Source organism: Neolamprologus brichardi, chromosome 16, assembly GCF_056152115.1.
Source record: "Neolamprologus brichardi isolate AB-2024 chromosome 16, ASM5615211v1, whole genome shotgun sequence".
Lineage (NCBI taxonomy): Eukaryota > Metazoa > Chordata > Actinopteri > Cichliformes > Cichlidae > Neolamprologus > Neolamprologus brichardi.
In genome coordinates, this window is record NC_142119.1 from 14,267,138 (window position 1) to 14,282,500 (window position 15,363).

General features: G+C 42.2%; 1 protein-coding gene across 1 annotated transcript in view; it reads left to right on the forward strand.

Annotated features, from left to right (window-relative positions):
• Nucleotides 1-793: 793 nt before the first annotated feature.
• The window catches only part of plcl1 (phospholipase C like 1), a 141,386-nt gene continuing 126,816 nt past the window's right edge, over nucleotides 794-15,363 (forward strand). Inside the window, exon 1 of the mRNA XM_006805826.3 lies at nucleotides 794-1,643. Coding sequence (XP_006805889.1) covers nucleotides 1,458-1,643 — 186 coding nt within the window. The 5' untranslated portion in view covers nucleotides 794-1,457. The remainder of the gene's footprint in view (nucleotides 1,644-15,363) is intronic.

Here is a 15,363-nt window from a genome sequence, read left to right on the forward strand (position 1 = left end):
TCACATTCTGTCTCTCACAGTTGAAGTGTACCTCTGGTGCAAATTACTGACCTCTGTCATCATTTTAAGTGGGGGAACTTGCACAATCGGTGGCTGACTAAATACTTTTTTGCCCCACTGTATTTGGGACTTATATGTGTAACCTGGGATGTCTAACAGCATTAGGTATAAAGGCTTTCCCCCGTCATATTAGACCTGAACCTAAATTTTACTTTTATTATTCATTCTTTGCCAGTAAAACATCAGACTATAGTCAGAGTCAGCACATCATTTTTCTTTTGCTCTGTTTGCATCTAGTTTTGAGGTAAGTCAAAGAAAAACACCAGAAACAACATTTTGATAAAAGCATTCATTTACACTGATAACCTGCCTAATCTGAATGCGTAAAATCTGTTCCTCCTCTAATCCAGAAGCTGAGCTTAATTAGAATCAAATATATGATCCATTTCAGCACATCGGACATGATTTGCTAACTCTGTGCGGATAAAATGGTTTGAATTTAGGCTCAGCTGGGAAATACAACCAACACATTATCCCACATAATGTCCTGTCAGCTCCTCCCCACCAAGTGTTAAGAGTCTCTCTCGGTCCCGTGAACTCGGTCGTCCACCTATCGGAGGCTCTGAGTGGCTCGGATCTCCCCAGCCGCCGCGCGCACTGGCTGCTCCGCGCGTCATTCGTGCTTTTTGGCCGGCGTGTGGGAGGAGCTGGGTAGAAGCGGTGAAGGGAGGGGTTCGCGGGCGAGAGGCGGCGCGACTGTCAGTTGTGTTCCGCGTCCTCGTCAAAAGTGGGCTGTTGTTGGTGTGAGTGCAGCCAGCACAGCCGGAGCGGCTGTTTCAGTGAGAGCGACGCGCTGCGAGGAGGGTTAGGTTTGCTCCTCTCCGCACTTTGACGTCCTCGCGCAGTGGGAGGAAGGCAGGGGAGCTGCGCAGCCACGCAGGCTGTACTCTGAAGTGTCCTCCAACATTTTCTCTCCAGCAGCAGAAAAAAAGAAAGGAAGAAAGAAAAGGCGCTCCCCGAAGCTTTACGCGCGCTCCCATGTAGTCCCGCTGTTCGAGCAGCAGAGGAGGCGGACGGGAGACGGAGAGGACTTGTTGCGCGTCTCCGGGGGACGCATCAGTTCAGCTTTCATCCAAGTGTGTCTGCGCGCGCATGTGATGCTCTGATTGGAGCGGGCATGGACTGTGGAGATCAGCTCCGACTAACAGCCTGAAGTCAGCGCGGATTTGTGCTCAGCGACTGAGAGACTCTGCTCACAATCAAGGAAACCGGGGTGCTTAGTTTCCTCCAGGCGGACAGAGCTGCTGCTGCTGTCGGTGCTGAAGACAGGACTCGTTTCATCATTAAATGGCATCCAGGCACAGCAGAGGCAAACTTTATTCGGGTCAGATCCGACGAGTTGATTAATTTTCCCTCTCAAATTACTTTTAAATCAACTCCTCCGTATCCTCGTCGACATGTCTGAGCGTGATGGATGTGGAGATGGGCTGTGCAGCGACGAAGCGCCCGACTATATTCCACAGAGAGCGCCCCGCGGTCGGCGCAGCGGTGTCATCCTCCCCGGCGGCGGCGGCGGCCAGGACACTGATACCATCCTGCTGGAGTCGGTGAAGGCGGCACCTCGCCGGAGCAGCATCATTAAGGTAGTGTAACGCCAACCCAGCTTGCCACACTGTTTATTTATTCATTTATTACTTGTTGTTCTGGTTCAGTTTTCCCGTTAAGTCATGAGAACATGAGCCCGAACGCCAAACACTGGATCCGTTGGATCCACTTAGATTCATTCACGGTTGGGAAATGACTCAACAAGTGACACGCCTCCTCAGGAGGAAGCCAGTGAAGCTGCAGGGACGAAAATTTTGGGAATAAAATGTCACAGCTTGCTTTTAAATGTTTTGACTTTCCAGTCCCTGTGACGCCAGGGTTCACGGACCACTGCACCTTCCCAGTGCCATCCAAGAATTTTCATGGCGCGGATGCATGCCAGCACCCACGCATGTCATAGCACACTTCCAGCTTATAATGCCTGTAGTGTATTTTATCTTTTAGGTAACATGTACATCATGTAAAAGTCCACAGTTTGTGTCTTTATCATTTGAACAAACAAATGAGCTGAGCGAAATGTGCACAGTTCTGGGCCAGCTTCAGGGAGAGGATCGTGCACAGCAAGGGTGAAAGAATGAGAGTTGTTTATGGATGAAATGCCCTGATAAGATCTTCTTCACTGTGCTTCCCTGCACTATGCGTACTTCCATCCTGGCTCACACTGTAAATAAATGTTACCTGGTTCACCCTCGTCTCTAAACTCAAACTCACCTCGGCTTACGCTGGAACGACCCCTCACCTGCTGTCCCCCTGACCTCTGACATGCTGCTCCAGCCTCACCTGTGCTCGGGTTGCAGGTCACTAAACATTTACAAGGAGCAGAGTGAGGAGGATCGTGTTTGAGGGATGTCTAACATATCTGCTCAGCAGGATCCTCTCCACCTCGGCTCACATGTCACTTGACTTGTAGCAGCAGTGTATGTTAATAAACCCCCCAAAATAAATCCTATAATTTCACTGTTTCTTGCAGCGTGTGCTTGCAGCAGGTCAGTTACCCCTTTTCAGTGCTAGGGCTTCTCTAACTGTGGACTAAATGCAGAGGTATATATGCACATTACATCGACGCCCCTAAATCAACATCTTTATGTGCGTCTCAGACAGTGTAATATATTAGTTATTATTAGTTTTTTCTGTAACTGTGAGTGCTTTCAGTTTGTGAAGACAAAATTTTGCTCCCAGTTTTTATATTGTGATGTTTGTGCTGTAGTCCTTCCTTCACATTAGAGGCAAACACTGAGGTTTATGACCTTCTGAGTCCGCTTCCCATCTGATGCTATCAGGTCATTCCCATATTTCATGTCAGCAGTCAAGTCACATGGGATGGTGACGATTCTGGTCCTCATCAGGGGTGTACACAGGCAGAGAGAGTCAGCCCCATCTGGGTGACCCAGCTGAACACAGAGTTCTTTGACAGCTGCCGGCAGAGGAAGTAGATAAAAAGATGGATGGATGAGAAGCGTGATGTCAGTGACTGCCACTGTAATTAATGGAAATGTGTCAGGATGTCAATTGCTGCTAACGATCAAAACCAAATTGGATTGTGATCCACCGAAAAACCCCAACTTTCCCTGATTCATAAAGTGACTGTGATGCACTGCTCATTGTTGACCTGTGTTTGGGAGGAAAAGACCTTTCACATCCTCTGATAATAAGAAAGGTTGTTAATATCAAAGCTATAGTCTTACCTTTTGGTGTAGTGAAACCATATAGAAATATGTGGCTATAACTATATGGACAATGACAGTTATTGTGCATTAATTGAATGTGGGGGTTGTTGTGTCACTTCTTTGGAAATCATCCCCACCAGCAACCAGATTCATTAAGAACTAAAGCGTCTTAAGAAATTTGAAATGACTGCTCTGATTTTTTTTTAAGTTAAAAGTGCGTCAAAGTTTAAAAGAAGACGAACAAAACAACCACAGAGACACTAAAGCTGACCTCAAAGCTCAAAACCACCACAGAGAGACTCAAACATACAAAGAGATGTAAAAACTGATAAAGTCTGATTTATGCATCATTTTCTAGTATGATTGCCAGGTGTAGGATTGGTCCTCTGGTCTCCAGAGTGTAGCAAGACTCCCAATTTATTTGATGGTTCACTCCTTTCTGTAGTCGCTGTTTTCTCTACCAATTTATTGTCAGTAATGGGTCCAGGATATTGTCAGAGTTATTGTTGTTAGGCTTGTTTTCTGTTGTCCAGCCATGGTCAAAGGATTGCACTTTTAATTTATAAATACAAAGCTGGAGTGACATAGTGTTCAAAGTGAAGGAGTCACTTTACATTTTTCCTCCGTCTTCACACACAAACTGGGATCTCTTGAGATGAAACCAACAGAGCTTTTTACTTGAAAGATGTTACCCTTTACCTTCAGTGAAAGTGAAGTGAAAGGACGTGGCTGCTTCCTTCACATCTCACATTACTATGACAACAAATGCTCACGTGCCTGCAACACCCACACAAGTTACATGTCTGTGGGCACACACACACCCCTGTTATTGCAGAGCACCACATCAAAACACACACACACACACACGCACACACACACACACACACACACACACACACACACACACACACACACGCACCTAAGTCTCTCCTTGTCCAAACTTTTGCACTGATGCAGCAGTTGCACCTTTTAGCTTTTAGCTCAGGACCTTTAATGTAGCTAACAGCAGAGATCATTATATCAGTTTGTTCTCCTCTAAGAAGCTTTAAAGGGCGTTGAATTCATCAAATGGCTCTTATATGAAATTATATGTATATATGTACATGGAAACATAAGTATCGTAACACTTTCATTAAATTTGTCACCTTTCTCCGTACCTTACATATTTAATATGTTTGAAAAATTTGCTGTGTCCACTAGAATATAAAGTAATGCCCATGGGTTCCAAACAATATTCGGCTGCACAGGAGGAGTTTGTGGCGTCACTCTAGAGAGGTGTGAGAACACTGAGTACAGACAGGGAGTGAGGGGAGATGGTGACAGGTATGACCTGCAAAACAAGTCACTGGACAAATGTTTGTTTTGGACCTGGGTTTTCTTGAGTTTTTTGGTCAAATTTTTATCCAGTCAAAAAAATGGTGTTGTTCTAGTCTGTGTCTCAGTTCCTGGTAATCTGTCAGTACTGAGCCTGTTCTCAAAGAACAGCAACCTTATTGGCAGACCTCGAGAACTCATGCACATTTGCAACAACATTTTTATTAAGCAGCTACAACAAGTGTTGGGATCTCTGGTGATCAAATGTTTTGGAGTCATGACTGACAGGATTACACAAGTGTATGTCTGTTACCTCTGAACCGCTGTTGTTCATCTTTTCCCCTCATAATCTATCTGGGAGAGTTTCACGCCCATCCAAACCCTGAAAACCTTCCAGCAGCCAGTCACCTCTTGACCCTTGTTGCCAGAAATAGCTTGTCCTCCTTTTCCAGTTTAATAAGCAAATAATTGTATGTGTAGGGCCTCAGAGAAAAGCCCTCTGTTGCTTTTTAAGGGTGGAGGGGCACAGAGAAGAGTGGAGTAAGAGCAATGTGAGTTGGTTTAAAATGCACAAACTTGCTTGTTAGTTCATTTGCTTTAATTTTTTTCTCGCTAATACAAATTAAGTAACAAAATTGGTTGAAGACCAGAGTATCTTTCGAAAAAAAAAAAAAATCAGCAGAAAGACGCCTGAATACACAGCAAAACTTGAAAGTCTTAAACTGTTCCCACCTCATCATTCAGGCTCATTCATGAGTTGTAATTCAGGTTGTAGTTGCTGAGGCAGCTGCCAGACGCTGCTTCATCACTTATAAAGAGTGAGCAAAGGGGACGTTAATCTCAATCAAGTTAAACACATTAGGCTCAGGCTGTAATATCAATTTTCCCTAGCAAACCATCAGCAATTAGCTTACGACATTACTGTGTAACAGACCAGAAGGCAAAACATGCACTCTGTGGTAGACATGGCAGTCAGGCTGGGGAGTGGGGTGTAGGATTAGCAGTGAATGAAAACAAACACACGCAGACACACACATACACACACATACACAACACGCAGACACACACATAACCACACATACACAACACGCAGACACACAGGTTTTCAGGATCAGGCTCAGGGGAAGGCTTGGTTGGATGTCTCCCTGACAGGCCTGCGTGTTGGCTGACTGCTCACTGCTGGAGCGCTGAAGGACACCATCTCTCCCCATCTCTGTTGCTGTAGTGTTTTGAGCGTAGAGCCTTGATGCCTCACAAGTTGACTAAAATTAAAATTGCAGCAGCGTTTCCAGGAGCCATCGAGTTTCCTGAACATCACAGATGTTTAAGAAGTGAGACAGGAATTAATGCATTATCTAATTCTTTTCCACAAGCAACTTGATGGAGATATATTCATCTGACTGTGGCTCTGTCTGAAACAAATAATGTAACCACTATGCTATTCGAGCTCTGGAGGCCAGGATCACTGTATTGGAGACTCGGCTTCGTACCCTTGAAGAACCCGTAGCTACCCAGGCCTCTGTAGCCGGTGCATCCAAAGGTAGCGTAGGCTCCGGAAGGGCCCCGAGCAGCCGGGGAAACAGGATGGCTGGGTGATGGTGAGGAGGAAGCATAGTCTTAGACAGAAGCCCCAGGTACACCACCAACCTGTTCATGTGTCTAACTGCTTTTCCCCACTCTGCGACACACCCGTCGGGGATCAAACTCTGGCAATTGGCGATTCTGTTCTGAGACATGCGAAGCTGGAGACTCCAGCAACCATAGTCAATTGTCTTCCAGGGGCCAGAGCAGGCGACACTGAGGGAAATTTAAAACTGCTGGCTAAGGGTAAACGTACATTCAGTAAAATTATAATTCACGTCGGCAGTAATGACACCCGGTTATGTCAATGTTTGTAAAGACCCTTTGGCTGGCTTTCTGATTTTCTACATCTGAAGATATTCATCAAGAAGTGTTTATCATAGATTCCGACCGTGTAAGTAATACTTTATACTTTGTTACAAATATTTGGGGAACATCATGAAATGTAACATCCCCAGTGAGTGTCCTGTCCTGTGGATGGCCTGAGTTCAGCCATGGTGAATTGACTGAGATGTGAAGTAGCCAACATTGCTACTGGCCAGCATTGCAGGGACTAGACAGTAGGGGTGGGGGAAAAAAATCGATACTGTGTAGTATCGTGATATTTTGTTTGCCAATAATGTATCGATACAGGGACAGCAGAAATCGATATTTTGTTACAAAAAATGTCTCTGACTTCAGAGCATGTTGATCCTTTTTCTGAGCAAGAATCCTGACATTCCTTCACTGTCCAAATGTGTTTAACTTTTTTTATGGCAGCAATAAACATGAGAGTTTACTTATTTTAATTTAAGACATGTTTTATTTTAATTAAGTTCAAAACTTTTTTATTTAATGTAAAATTATATTTTGTTTTAATTTACTTTCAAATTCTTCAGTTGCTGAAGGGGCTGCATAGTTTTCATAAATTGCATAGTTCAGAATAGCTATAATTGTACCAGATGGTTGATTCAGTTAAGTTGGACTAGACGGTAATACAAACCGTTCAGTTTGTCAACAATAAAACTGACTGAAATGAGAGAAAGACTGAGTGTGATATTAGATAAAAATTAATATTGATAAAGTTTACCTTTATGCACAGAATCTGAATATCACAAAATATTTTTAAAAAAATTGCAATAATATCGTATTGTGCGTTAAGTATTGTGATAATATCGTATCGTGGGATGTATGGTGATTCCCACCTCTACTAGACAGTCCTGCAGAGAGGAAAACTAACGTTTCTATCTGGCCCAAACTTGGATAAGAGAATACCCGGGATATTAGTTGAACCATATACAACAACAATTGCTACATAATAGCTGTCTGGAAAGGTCTGATGCTAAATGATTAGCAGTGAAATGAGCCTAAATGGCTTGTCAGGTTAAAACGAGGGACTGCATAAAGCGTCAGTAGGATTCTTTTAAGCTGAATTATGCAAAGCTACTTGAGTAGCTGGAGTATCATAATGAAAGCATAGAGCTGGAAATAATAATAGGTCTCCTTTTAAAAGCCCTTTAAAATCATAATGAGGTGAAAACATAAAGGTTTAGAAGTGCAAAGGAATGTGGCTCTCATCCATTATCCCAGTCTGCCTCTTTCCCTCCTGCAATCCGCTCTCCTTGTTCTGCATCTCAACCTTGCCAGTCCCGGCAACTTTCTTCCATTTGCCACCACTTTGATTTTTGTTGTTTTTTGTTCAAGGCATCATTGTTCTGACTTCACTCTAATTTTCTGCCACCCCCTGCTGTGCCGAGATGTGAACAATGATTTGCTTGCGCTGTACTCCTGGAAACCCGTCAAGAGTAATAACAAAGCATCCCCTGTGGTTATGTGGATTTTGTGTGTGATCAGTTGCTAACCACTAAGGGCCCTCTGTCTTCCAGTATCATTCAGCCACTGGTGCCACATCTCTCCGAGTACAGACCTCATCACAGCTGCTGGTCAGGAGTTTGTGTGAGTGAGAGCGAAAGAGACAAAGCACATGTGGCTCTGTACACACACTTGTTATTGTTATCATTTCTCCACACTTGTGCGTCTTTTGGCCTTGGAGGGTTCAAAAATAGAGAGACGGCAAAAGTTATGTCTCTTCACCTCAGAGTATAACGTGAAATTTTGTAGTAATAAAAAAACAGCTAATACAGGAAGAATGTATTATGGTGCCTGCCTTTACAGCGCAGTGTCGTGTGAAAATAACAGATCCATTTCTTTAATGTTTAAAAAAAATCTGATCCATGTAATTGTAGGAAGTAGTAAAAAGCTTAATGCAAAGAGAAGTAGCATAGGTACAAAAAGTAACTGTTAGAGCCTGACTGATTGATCAGTAGGCCAATACTATACATTTGCCGATATATTGGTATTTGAATGATCAATAGTGGTGGCTGTAGCTCAGGAGGCAGAGGAGGTCATCCACTCATCAAAAGGTTAATGGTTCAGTCTTTGGCTGCTCCAGTTTCCAGACAAGATACTAAAGCCCAAGTTTCTCTCCAATATGTTGATCAAGGTATGAATGCATGTGAAAGAAAGCTTGTATGTGCTTGTATGAATGGTTGAATTAGGCAAGTTCTATAACACACATTGAGTGCTCAAGTAGAGAAGAGAAGTACTATTAAGGAACTAGTCCATTTACCAATAAACAAAAATTAAAATGGTAAAGAAGAGATGGGAGAACGAGCAAGGGGAAGACATTCAAGGATCCAAAGCCTGCATTAGACTTATATGGCTACCTGCTCAACACAGCTGGGGTTTCACTTGATGCAAAAACAGTTAGAAAAGAGCTCGGGAGCCACCTGCAATAGCCAGAAGAGTCTTATGAAGGTGTACCCATAAAAATGAACCATATAAGAGGGAACGGGATCTCAGAGGGTGTCGGGAAAAGGAAAGTGAGAGCACTTTGGTCTCAGCACATTATTGGAGAAAGCTATAAAGCAATCTCTGAAATCTATCTGAAAGCCCATCTATCTACTATGAGGCAAGAAATAGAGTATCTTCTGAACACAGTGAACCAAATAGATCAGGTAAAAGCCAAAGGTACAATAACATCACAACATCTGCTCATCTGCCTTCCTGATCTGATACACGTGGATACTTCACACATGAAAGGCAAATTTAACAGAGTTAACATTATTGGGAATGTCCACTTCCTGTGTCAACTTTACCTCTGGACAGTTTCAGCGTTCTGGAAATGTATTCTCCAAACAGATGAGCCAACAGTGGAGCTTTTTTGTTACCACTAAAATAACCATATTTGGTGAAAAGGCAACACTGCATCCAACTAAAAGAAACTTTTTTCTAACACTAACATTATTGACCGATATTAACTATTAGAACATTGAGGACTTTGCATAATGAAAGGAACCAACGAATCAGGCTTATCGAGACATTCTTCAGTAGAATGTCATGTTGTTGGATATGGGTTTGAAGCCTGACTGAAAATGGGTCATTCATCAAGAAAATGGCCCAAAGCATTTCAGCAAAATAATCAAGGCGGAAAAAGACTAATTGACAGTCTGCATTAGCCATGTCAGAGTATGTGATCAGAAGGCTGTGGCAAGGAGCAGTGTGCAAAACCCCCTGAACCGGGTAAAAGACATGCTTTTCTTTTCTTTATATAGAAGTTCTTTGGTTGAATAATTGTTGGTAATGTGGATGCAAGAAGCTTTTGACAACTGTTAGTTTAAATATATAATCTAAAGGCATCTCAATCAAATAAATGTTACTAGTGTCACAGGTAATAGAGAATGCATTTAGCTATTTTGCTAAGCTAGGCTAGTGGGCATTGAGCAGCACAAGGATTTTTTGTTATTAAATTGAGCACCTACATTGATTTCTGTCAGTTGCAAACATGCATCAGAATGAGCTTTTTGTACAAGAAAGGAAAAAAGGTATTTTTAGCTATGCTATTGCGACGCTACTTGTAACTATGTAGTGTGTAGTTCTCTTTGTATTTCACAAGGTTACACAAAGTAAAGGTCCCACGTGTGTCACGGTAAAGTATTAAGGTCACATGGCTTTATAGGTTGGTGTATGTACATTTAATGGATCGTGTTTAACTTGAATAATCTGACTATAATCAGAAGTTTAACTTTTTAAAGGAAGCAATCATTTGACTGATACTTGAGGATGTATTTTATAAGGAGCTATAATCACGTTTGTTGGAAGTACGAGAAATACAACTCACAAGTGAGGAATGCACAGTGATGTGCACATCAGAAGGCTTCCAGAAGCTGGCCAATCTGAGGAAAGTAGAATTTTACAAAAGGTCTTAAAGAGACAGGAGCTAAAATATCAGAGGCGTAGAAGTGAGCAGCTGAATAAAGGGTGTGCATCAGTTAAATTCACATATTTACCTGATCTGATTTAAACAGATTTACCAGATCCAAGAAAGATTTACACGTCACTGTGTCAGACCTATACTACTTTATTAAAGGTAGGAAATGATGACAGGGAAAAAAGACGCATTTGCTTAAAGCATGTGAGATTGTGCTCGTATTTGTTGTCAGAGTTAATGCGACCAACATGGGATTTTAACCGTGACCTTCACTGCAAAGTCGACAAGGTCTTTGGTGCTGGAACTGCAGACACTAGAGCGTGGAGAGGATTTTGGATTTGAATAAGTGAAAACACAGAGTAGTTTAAAGTTGAGTGGGTGCCATGCAGGGGGACTGTGGGCAAAGATAGAGGGGAGTTTTTTATATCTACAAATCACTTCCTGTTTAAAGCTCTCTGATGCATCCATCCGCATAAACACATGCACAGCTGTCTTTCTGTCACTGTCAATCTTTGGGTTTTTCCCTGTGAAAAAGAGAGGGACAGAGAGGAAAAAGAAATGTCAGGAAGCAAAGAGAGCAGAGGGATGTTGAGATGCACACACGGAAAACTGCTCACATTGTTTTTACGCGTTGTAGAAAGCGAAGCGCCAAGAAATAAATGTGAGGGATGGTACTGAAAAAGGAGCGAAGGAAAATTAGTGTCATCCAGGCAGATGCAGTTTGCAGTGTGTGTGTTTGTCTGAGTGTCAGCGCAGTAGTGTGTGGCGTTAACCTCAGGGTGGATGTATCTGAAAACTCTAGAGACTGCATGTCAGCTTGTTTTGCTGTGTTGGGCTTCAGCCTGGAGGGCAGTGCACAGACACACCAACAGACATTCAGATCCTAAATGTTACAACAAAGGCCATTTTCTCACTGTGCTTGCTAGTTTGAATCCCTCGCTCAAAAACACTGCTTCTTTGGGATGACATGGAATTTGATCCCAATTGACTATGTGCACATTAGCATATCCTACTTCCGGTGCGGAAACTCCTGTGGGGAGCTTTGTTTCCGGTGTCCTATTCACGCCCTGTTTACGGTCCAAAACAAGTTAAGCAAATGAATGAATCAAGCGGCGATTTACATTTCTATAGATGGCTCGGGCATTTACCCAATATATCTGTAAACGATGTTCATCGACTTGTCGATATTTTTTCCCCACGCCTCAGAGCAAAAGAGAAAAGGGATTCAAATGTTATATTTCTCAGCTGTCCCTCGTTTATCGCGGGTGTTATGTTCTAAAAATAACCAGCGATAGGTGAAATCAAGTAGCCAATTTTATTTTTTGATGGTGCAAAACGTTTCGTGGACATCGTGGACATACAGTACTGCACTTCAGAGTCACACTGCTAGCGATCGATGCAGCGATTCTGTACTGTACAGGAGAGACGTCACGGAGGAGATCGTCTGCAGCGATCAGGACGCAGGACACAAAAGAAAAAAGAAAAGCATGCAAACTTGCACTAAAAAATCCGCAAAACAGCGAGGTGAAAGGTGAACCGCATTATTAGCGAGGGACTGCTGTAATTTTGAGGGTAAGTCACAACATACTCTTCGTAAATACTAATGTATAGAAACCCTTACCAGCAATCATTCATTTTTTGTGTGGCTTTTTTCACGGTTTGTTAACATGCTGTGTAGGTGTGTACTTGACTAGCTGATATCAACATAACGGGGGAAACATCTGGTTTGACTATTCTTCACCTGTAGTTTGAATGCTGAACATTTGCCTGTTTAAATCATAAGACCAGTCACTATACAGAGAAGTGCTTCTGATTGTGGACGACGTGTCTTCTGCTGCAGTAATGCAGTTCTGCTTGTGTTGAGTGATGTAAACAACTGATCAATTTAAACTCTTTAAACGTCAAAATTGATCATTAGATTTTTTATGACACAACAGTGGTGAGTGTTCCCACCTTCTGCTCTTCGTAACTTAACGCGATCTTTCCGTTTTCAAGTTTTGGACATGATTTTGGAGTATATCTTCGCAGTAGCGATTGACCGCAAAGTAAAGCTACTGGAAATGTACAACCCCACATCCGGTCTCAAACCAGGAAGTTAGCATTTTCTCGTGCACAGGGTCAATACCACTGAATTTCCACCACATTAATAATGCACTACAAACAAACTGCACTAAAGCATATGCACATGGTATGACTCTATTTATATTTCGAGCTGCTGCTGTTAGCATTGGGAGATAACATACTAAATTAATCTAAAGCATAAAGTGTATGTAAGAGACAGGTGTAGATTCCAGGTGAATGTGATGTTATGATGGCTATATCCATTAGAGCCTAAACAATTTATCAGCGAGCCAATATTAATGACCGGTTATTAGCTATTTGCTAATCTATCGGTACTAGCTGCATTTATCAGCCTATCAATGTTCCCTTTTTTATATAAGGCCTTAAGAAGATGCACAAAGATTTGCTTAAGGCCCACAAACACAAATTCCTATTTTTATGTTGTAAAAATTAAAACTTTCCAAAACCTCAAAAAGACTTTTATAAATTTCAAGTTTTGTCTGACCAATGCTCTGAAATTAAGCCAATGTACAGCCGATTACCAAACATAAAGACAGCAAATGTAGCTGTTGATTTCAGTTTCCTGTCATTATGCTAAGTTAAGCTTATCTTAATTGAGTTGCACACACATCGAAGTTGTATAAGAAAATATTTATCTATCATCTTTGTAGTGACACTTGGTACTGTCTATAAATCACAACCCAATCACAGTTAGGGATGGGTATCGAAAACCGGTTCTTGTTGAGAACCGGTTCCCACTGTTTCAATTCCTTGGAATTGTTTGCCATTTTTGCAAACGATTCCCTTATCGATTCCAGTCGCCCCGAATGACGTCACCACGTTGCGGAGTGACATTTACCTGGCAGGAAACACGGCGCCTAAGCGGCTCAAACGCTCAAAAGTTTGTTTATACTTTACGAGAATGGAAGACAACAGGGAAACTTGCAATACTTGTAAAGTAGATATTTCATTTAAGGGAGGAAACACTACGAATATGCAAAAGCATTTGCTCACAAAACACACGATGACCTTAAATGAATGTCGTGTTTTTAATTCCGCTCCGGACTCGTGAATATCGACCCAGCAGCAGCGGTAACGTTTGCACATCCTCTCCCGTTAATGCGGCAGGTAAATAATCAACTAACAGTGCATATTATGTTAGCGCGATCTGCCTTATTACAAAACCTGCCATTACTGTGCATTTAGGTGACCATGATGAGAGAGACAGAGTCTGGCTGGCTCAGATGCTGGCAGTTCTCGCTACAGTCTACCGGTAGCGTCTCCTTTCAGGCCAGGATAGACGAATGTCACTAAGCAGTGACTAAGTTTGTGGTCAAAGGCTTGCACTCATTTGCCACAGCAGATGCCCCGATTTTCGGTAAGTGAATGTGTTTAATTGTAGGCAGGAACATTACTGGATATTCTTGTGTAATTGCTACAGAATAATTTATGTTATACTTTGTTATTGCTACAGAAGAATATTTATTTTATTATTTTACATTTACATTTTTTTTCCCCGGGGACCCTGTGACACCCCATTGAAGAGCCGTAGGCTGTGGATCTCTTAAGATCTGACTGTTGGGTTTGTAAGGCCATGTTACTCCTAAATTTCTATCTTGTTCAAAGAGAAGATATAAAACAAAGTTCTAAGCTAATCGACCTTAGTGTTCTCCTTTAAAAAAAAAAAAAGAATCGATAAAAGAATCGAATCGTTAAACAGAATCGAAAATGGAATCGGAATCGTGAAAATCTTATCAATACCCATCCCTAATCACAGTGGACTGAGATCGGCAACGAATCTTTCTTTAATAATGTCAGAACAAGACAATGTAAAACATTTGTGTCTGTTGTTTTCTTTTTGCTGGCAGTGCAGGAATGTCGTTTGTGATGTTATCGTGATGCAGTCATGAACTTTATTTGTATGAACTGTGATTCCACTGACCTAGACCAGCTAATCGTCGTGGGCTTGGTTTGGGGGTAAAAATGTGCACATAAAACTTTCAGTGTAACCGTCTCTGGATTGTAGCTCCAGTCTTTTGTCTGGCCTGTTGCTCTGTAGCATGTTTTCTGCAGCAGTGCTGCATCATTACAGTGTGCTCGTTCCAGCTGACATGTTGCTTGACAAAGACAGTGGGTGTGTCCTGACTTACCTGAAACTTGTATCTGGTCGTGTGTGTGTGTGTCATTTACAAATGTTTGTTGCTGTCTGAAGAATAAACAGCTGTCACGTGATTGTGAGCTTTTCTCTGTAAGCATGTATGAGTGAGTGTCTGTCAGTGAGTTTGTGTTTGCAAGACATGTTTCATTTTTTTCAGAGAGGAGGAATGTGCGCAGCTGCCAGGGTTGGCCTCTGTGACTTCACTTGGACTAGCACAGATCCCTGGCAGCACATACACCTGCTGCCATGGTAACCACATATGACAAACTCCCTCCACATTCTAACCTACCCCTTCCGCTCTCTGTGGTGTTGACCTGTAGTACTCAGTTTGTGGTTTCTGTTTACACAGGTTCATTGTGGGTTATCAATTAGTTTTTCTGACATGAGGCAAATCCCCATAAGCTAAATAATTGATTTTAAAGTGAAGATGTGGTTGAAGTGTTTGGGTTACTGTTCTCACTAGAGTCCTTTTAAAGGATGGAAACACAACTGTGCTGAAGAAATGTGTTGGCAGTCCTGTGTTGCTCATCGAGACCAAGCAGGTCTTAGAATGAACACGTTTCTTTGTCACTGCAGCAAATCAAATCAAACAGTCTAGGAATGTTCTTGATAAGTCTACCCATGCCCAGTGCTGTGGTGGGTCCATTTGTAGATGTTAGATAGATCCTTTCCCTTAAGCTAACAAAAACATATTTTGCTGCTTTTTTGCTGATGCTTGTAGATTAGCT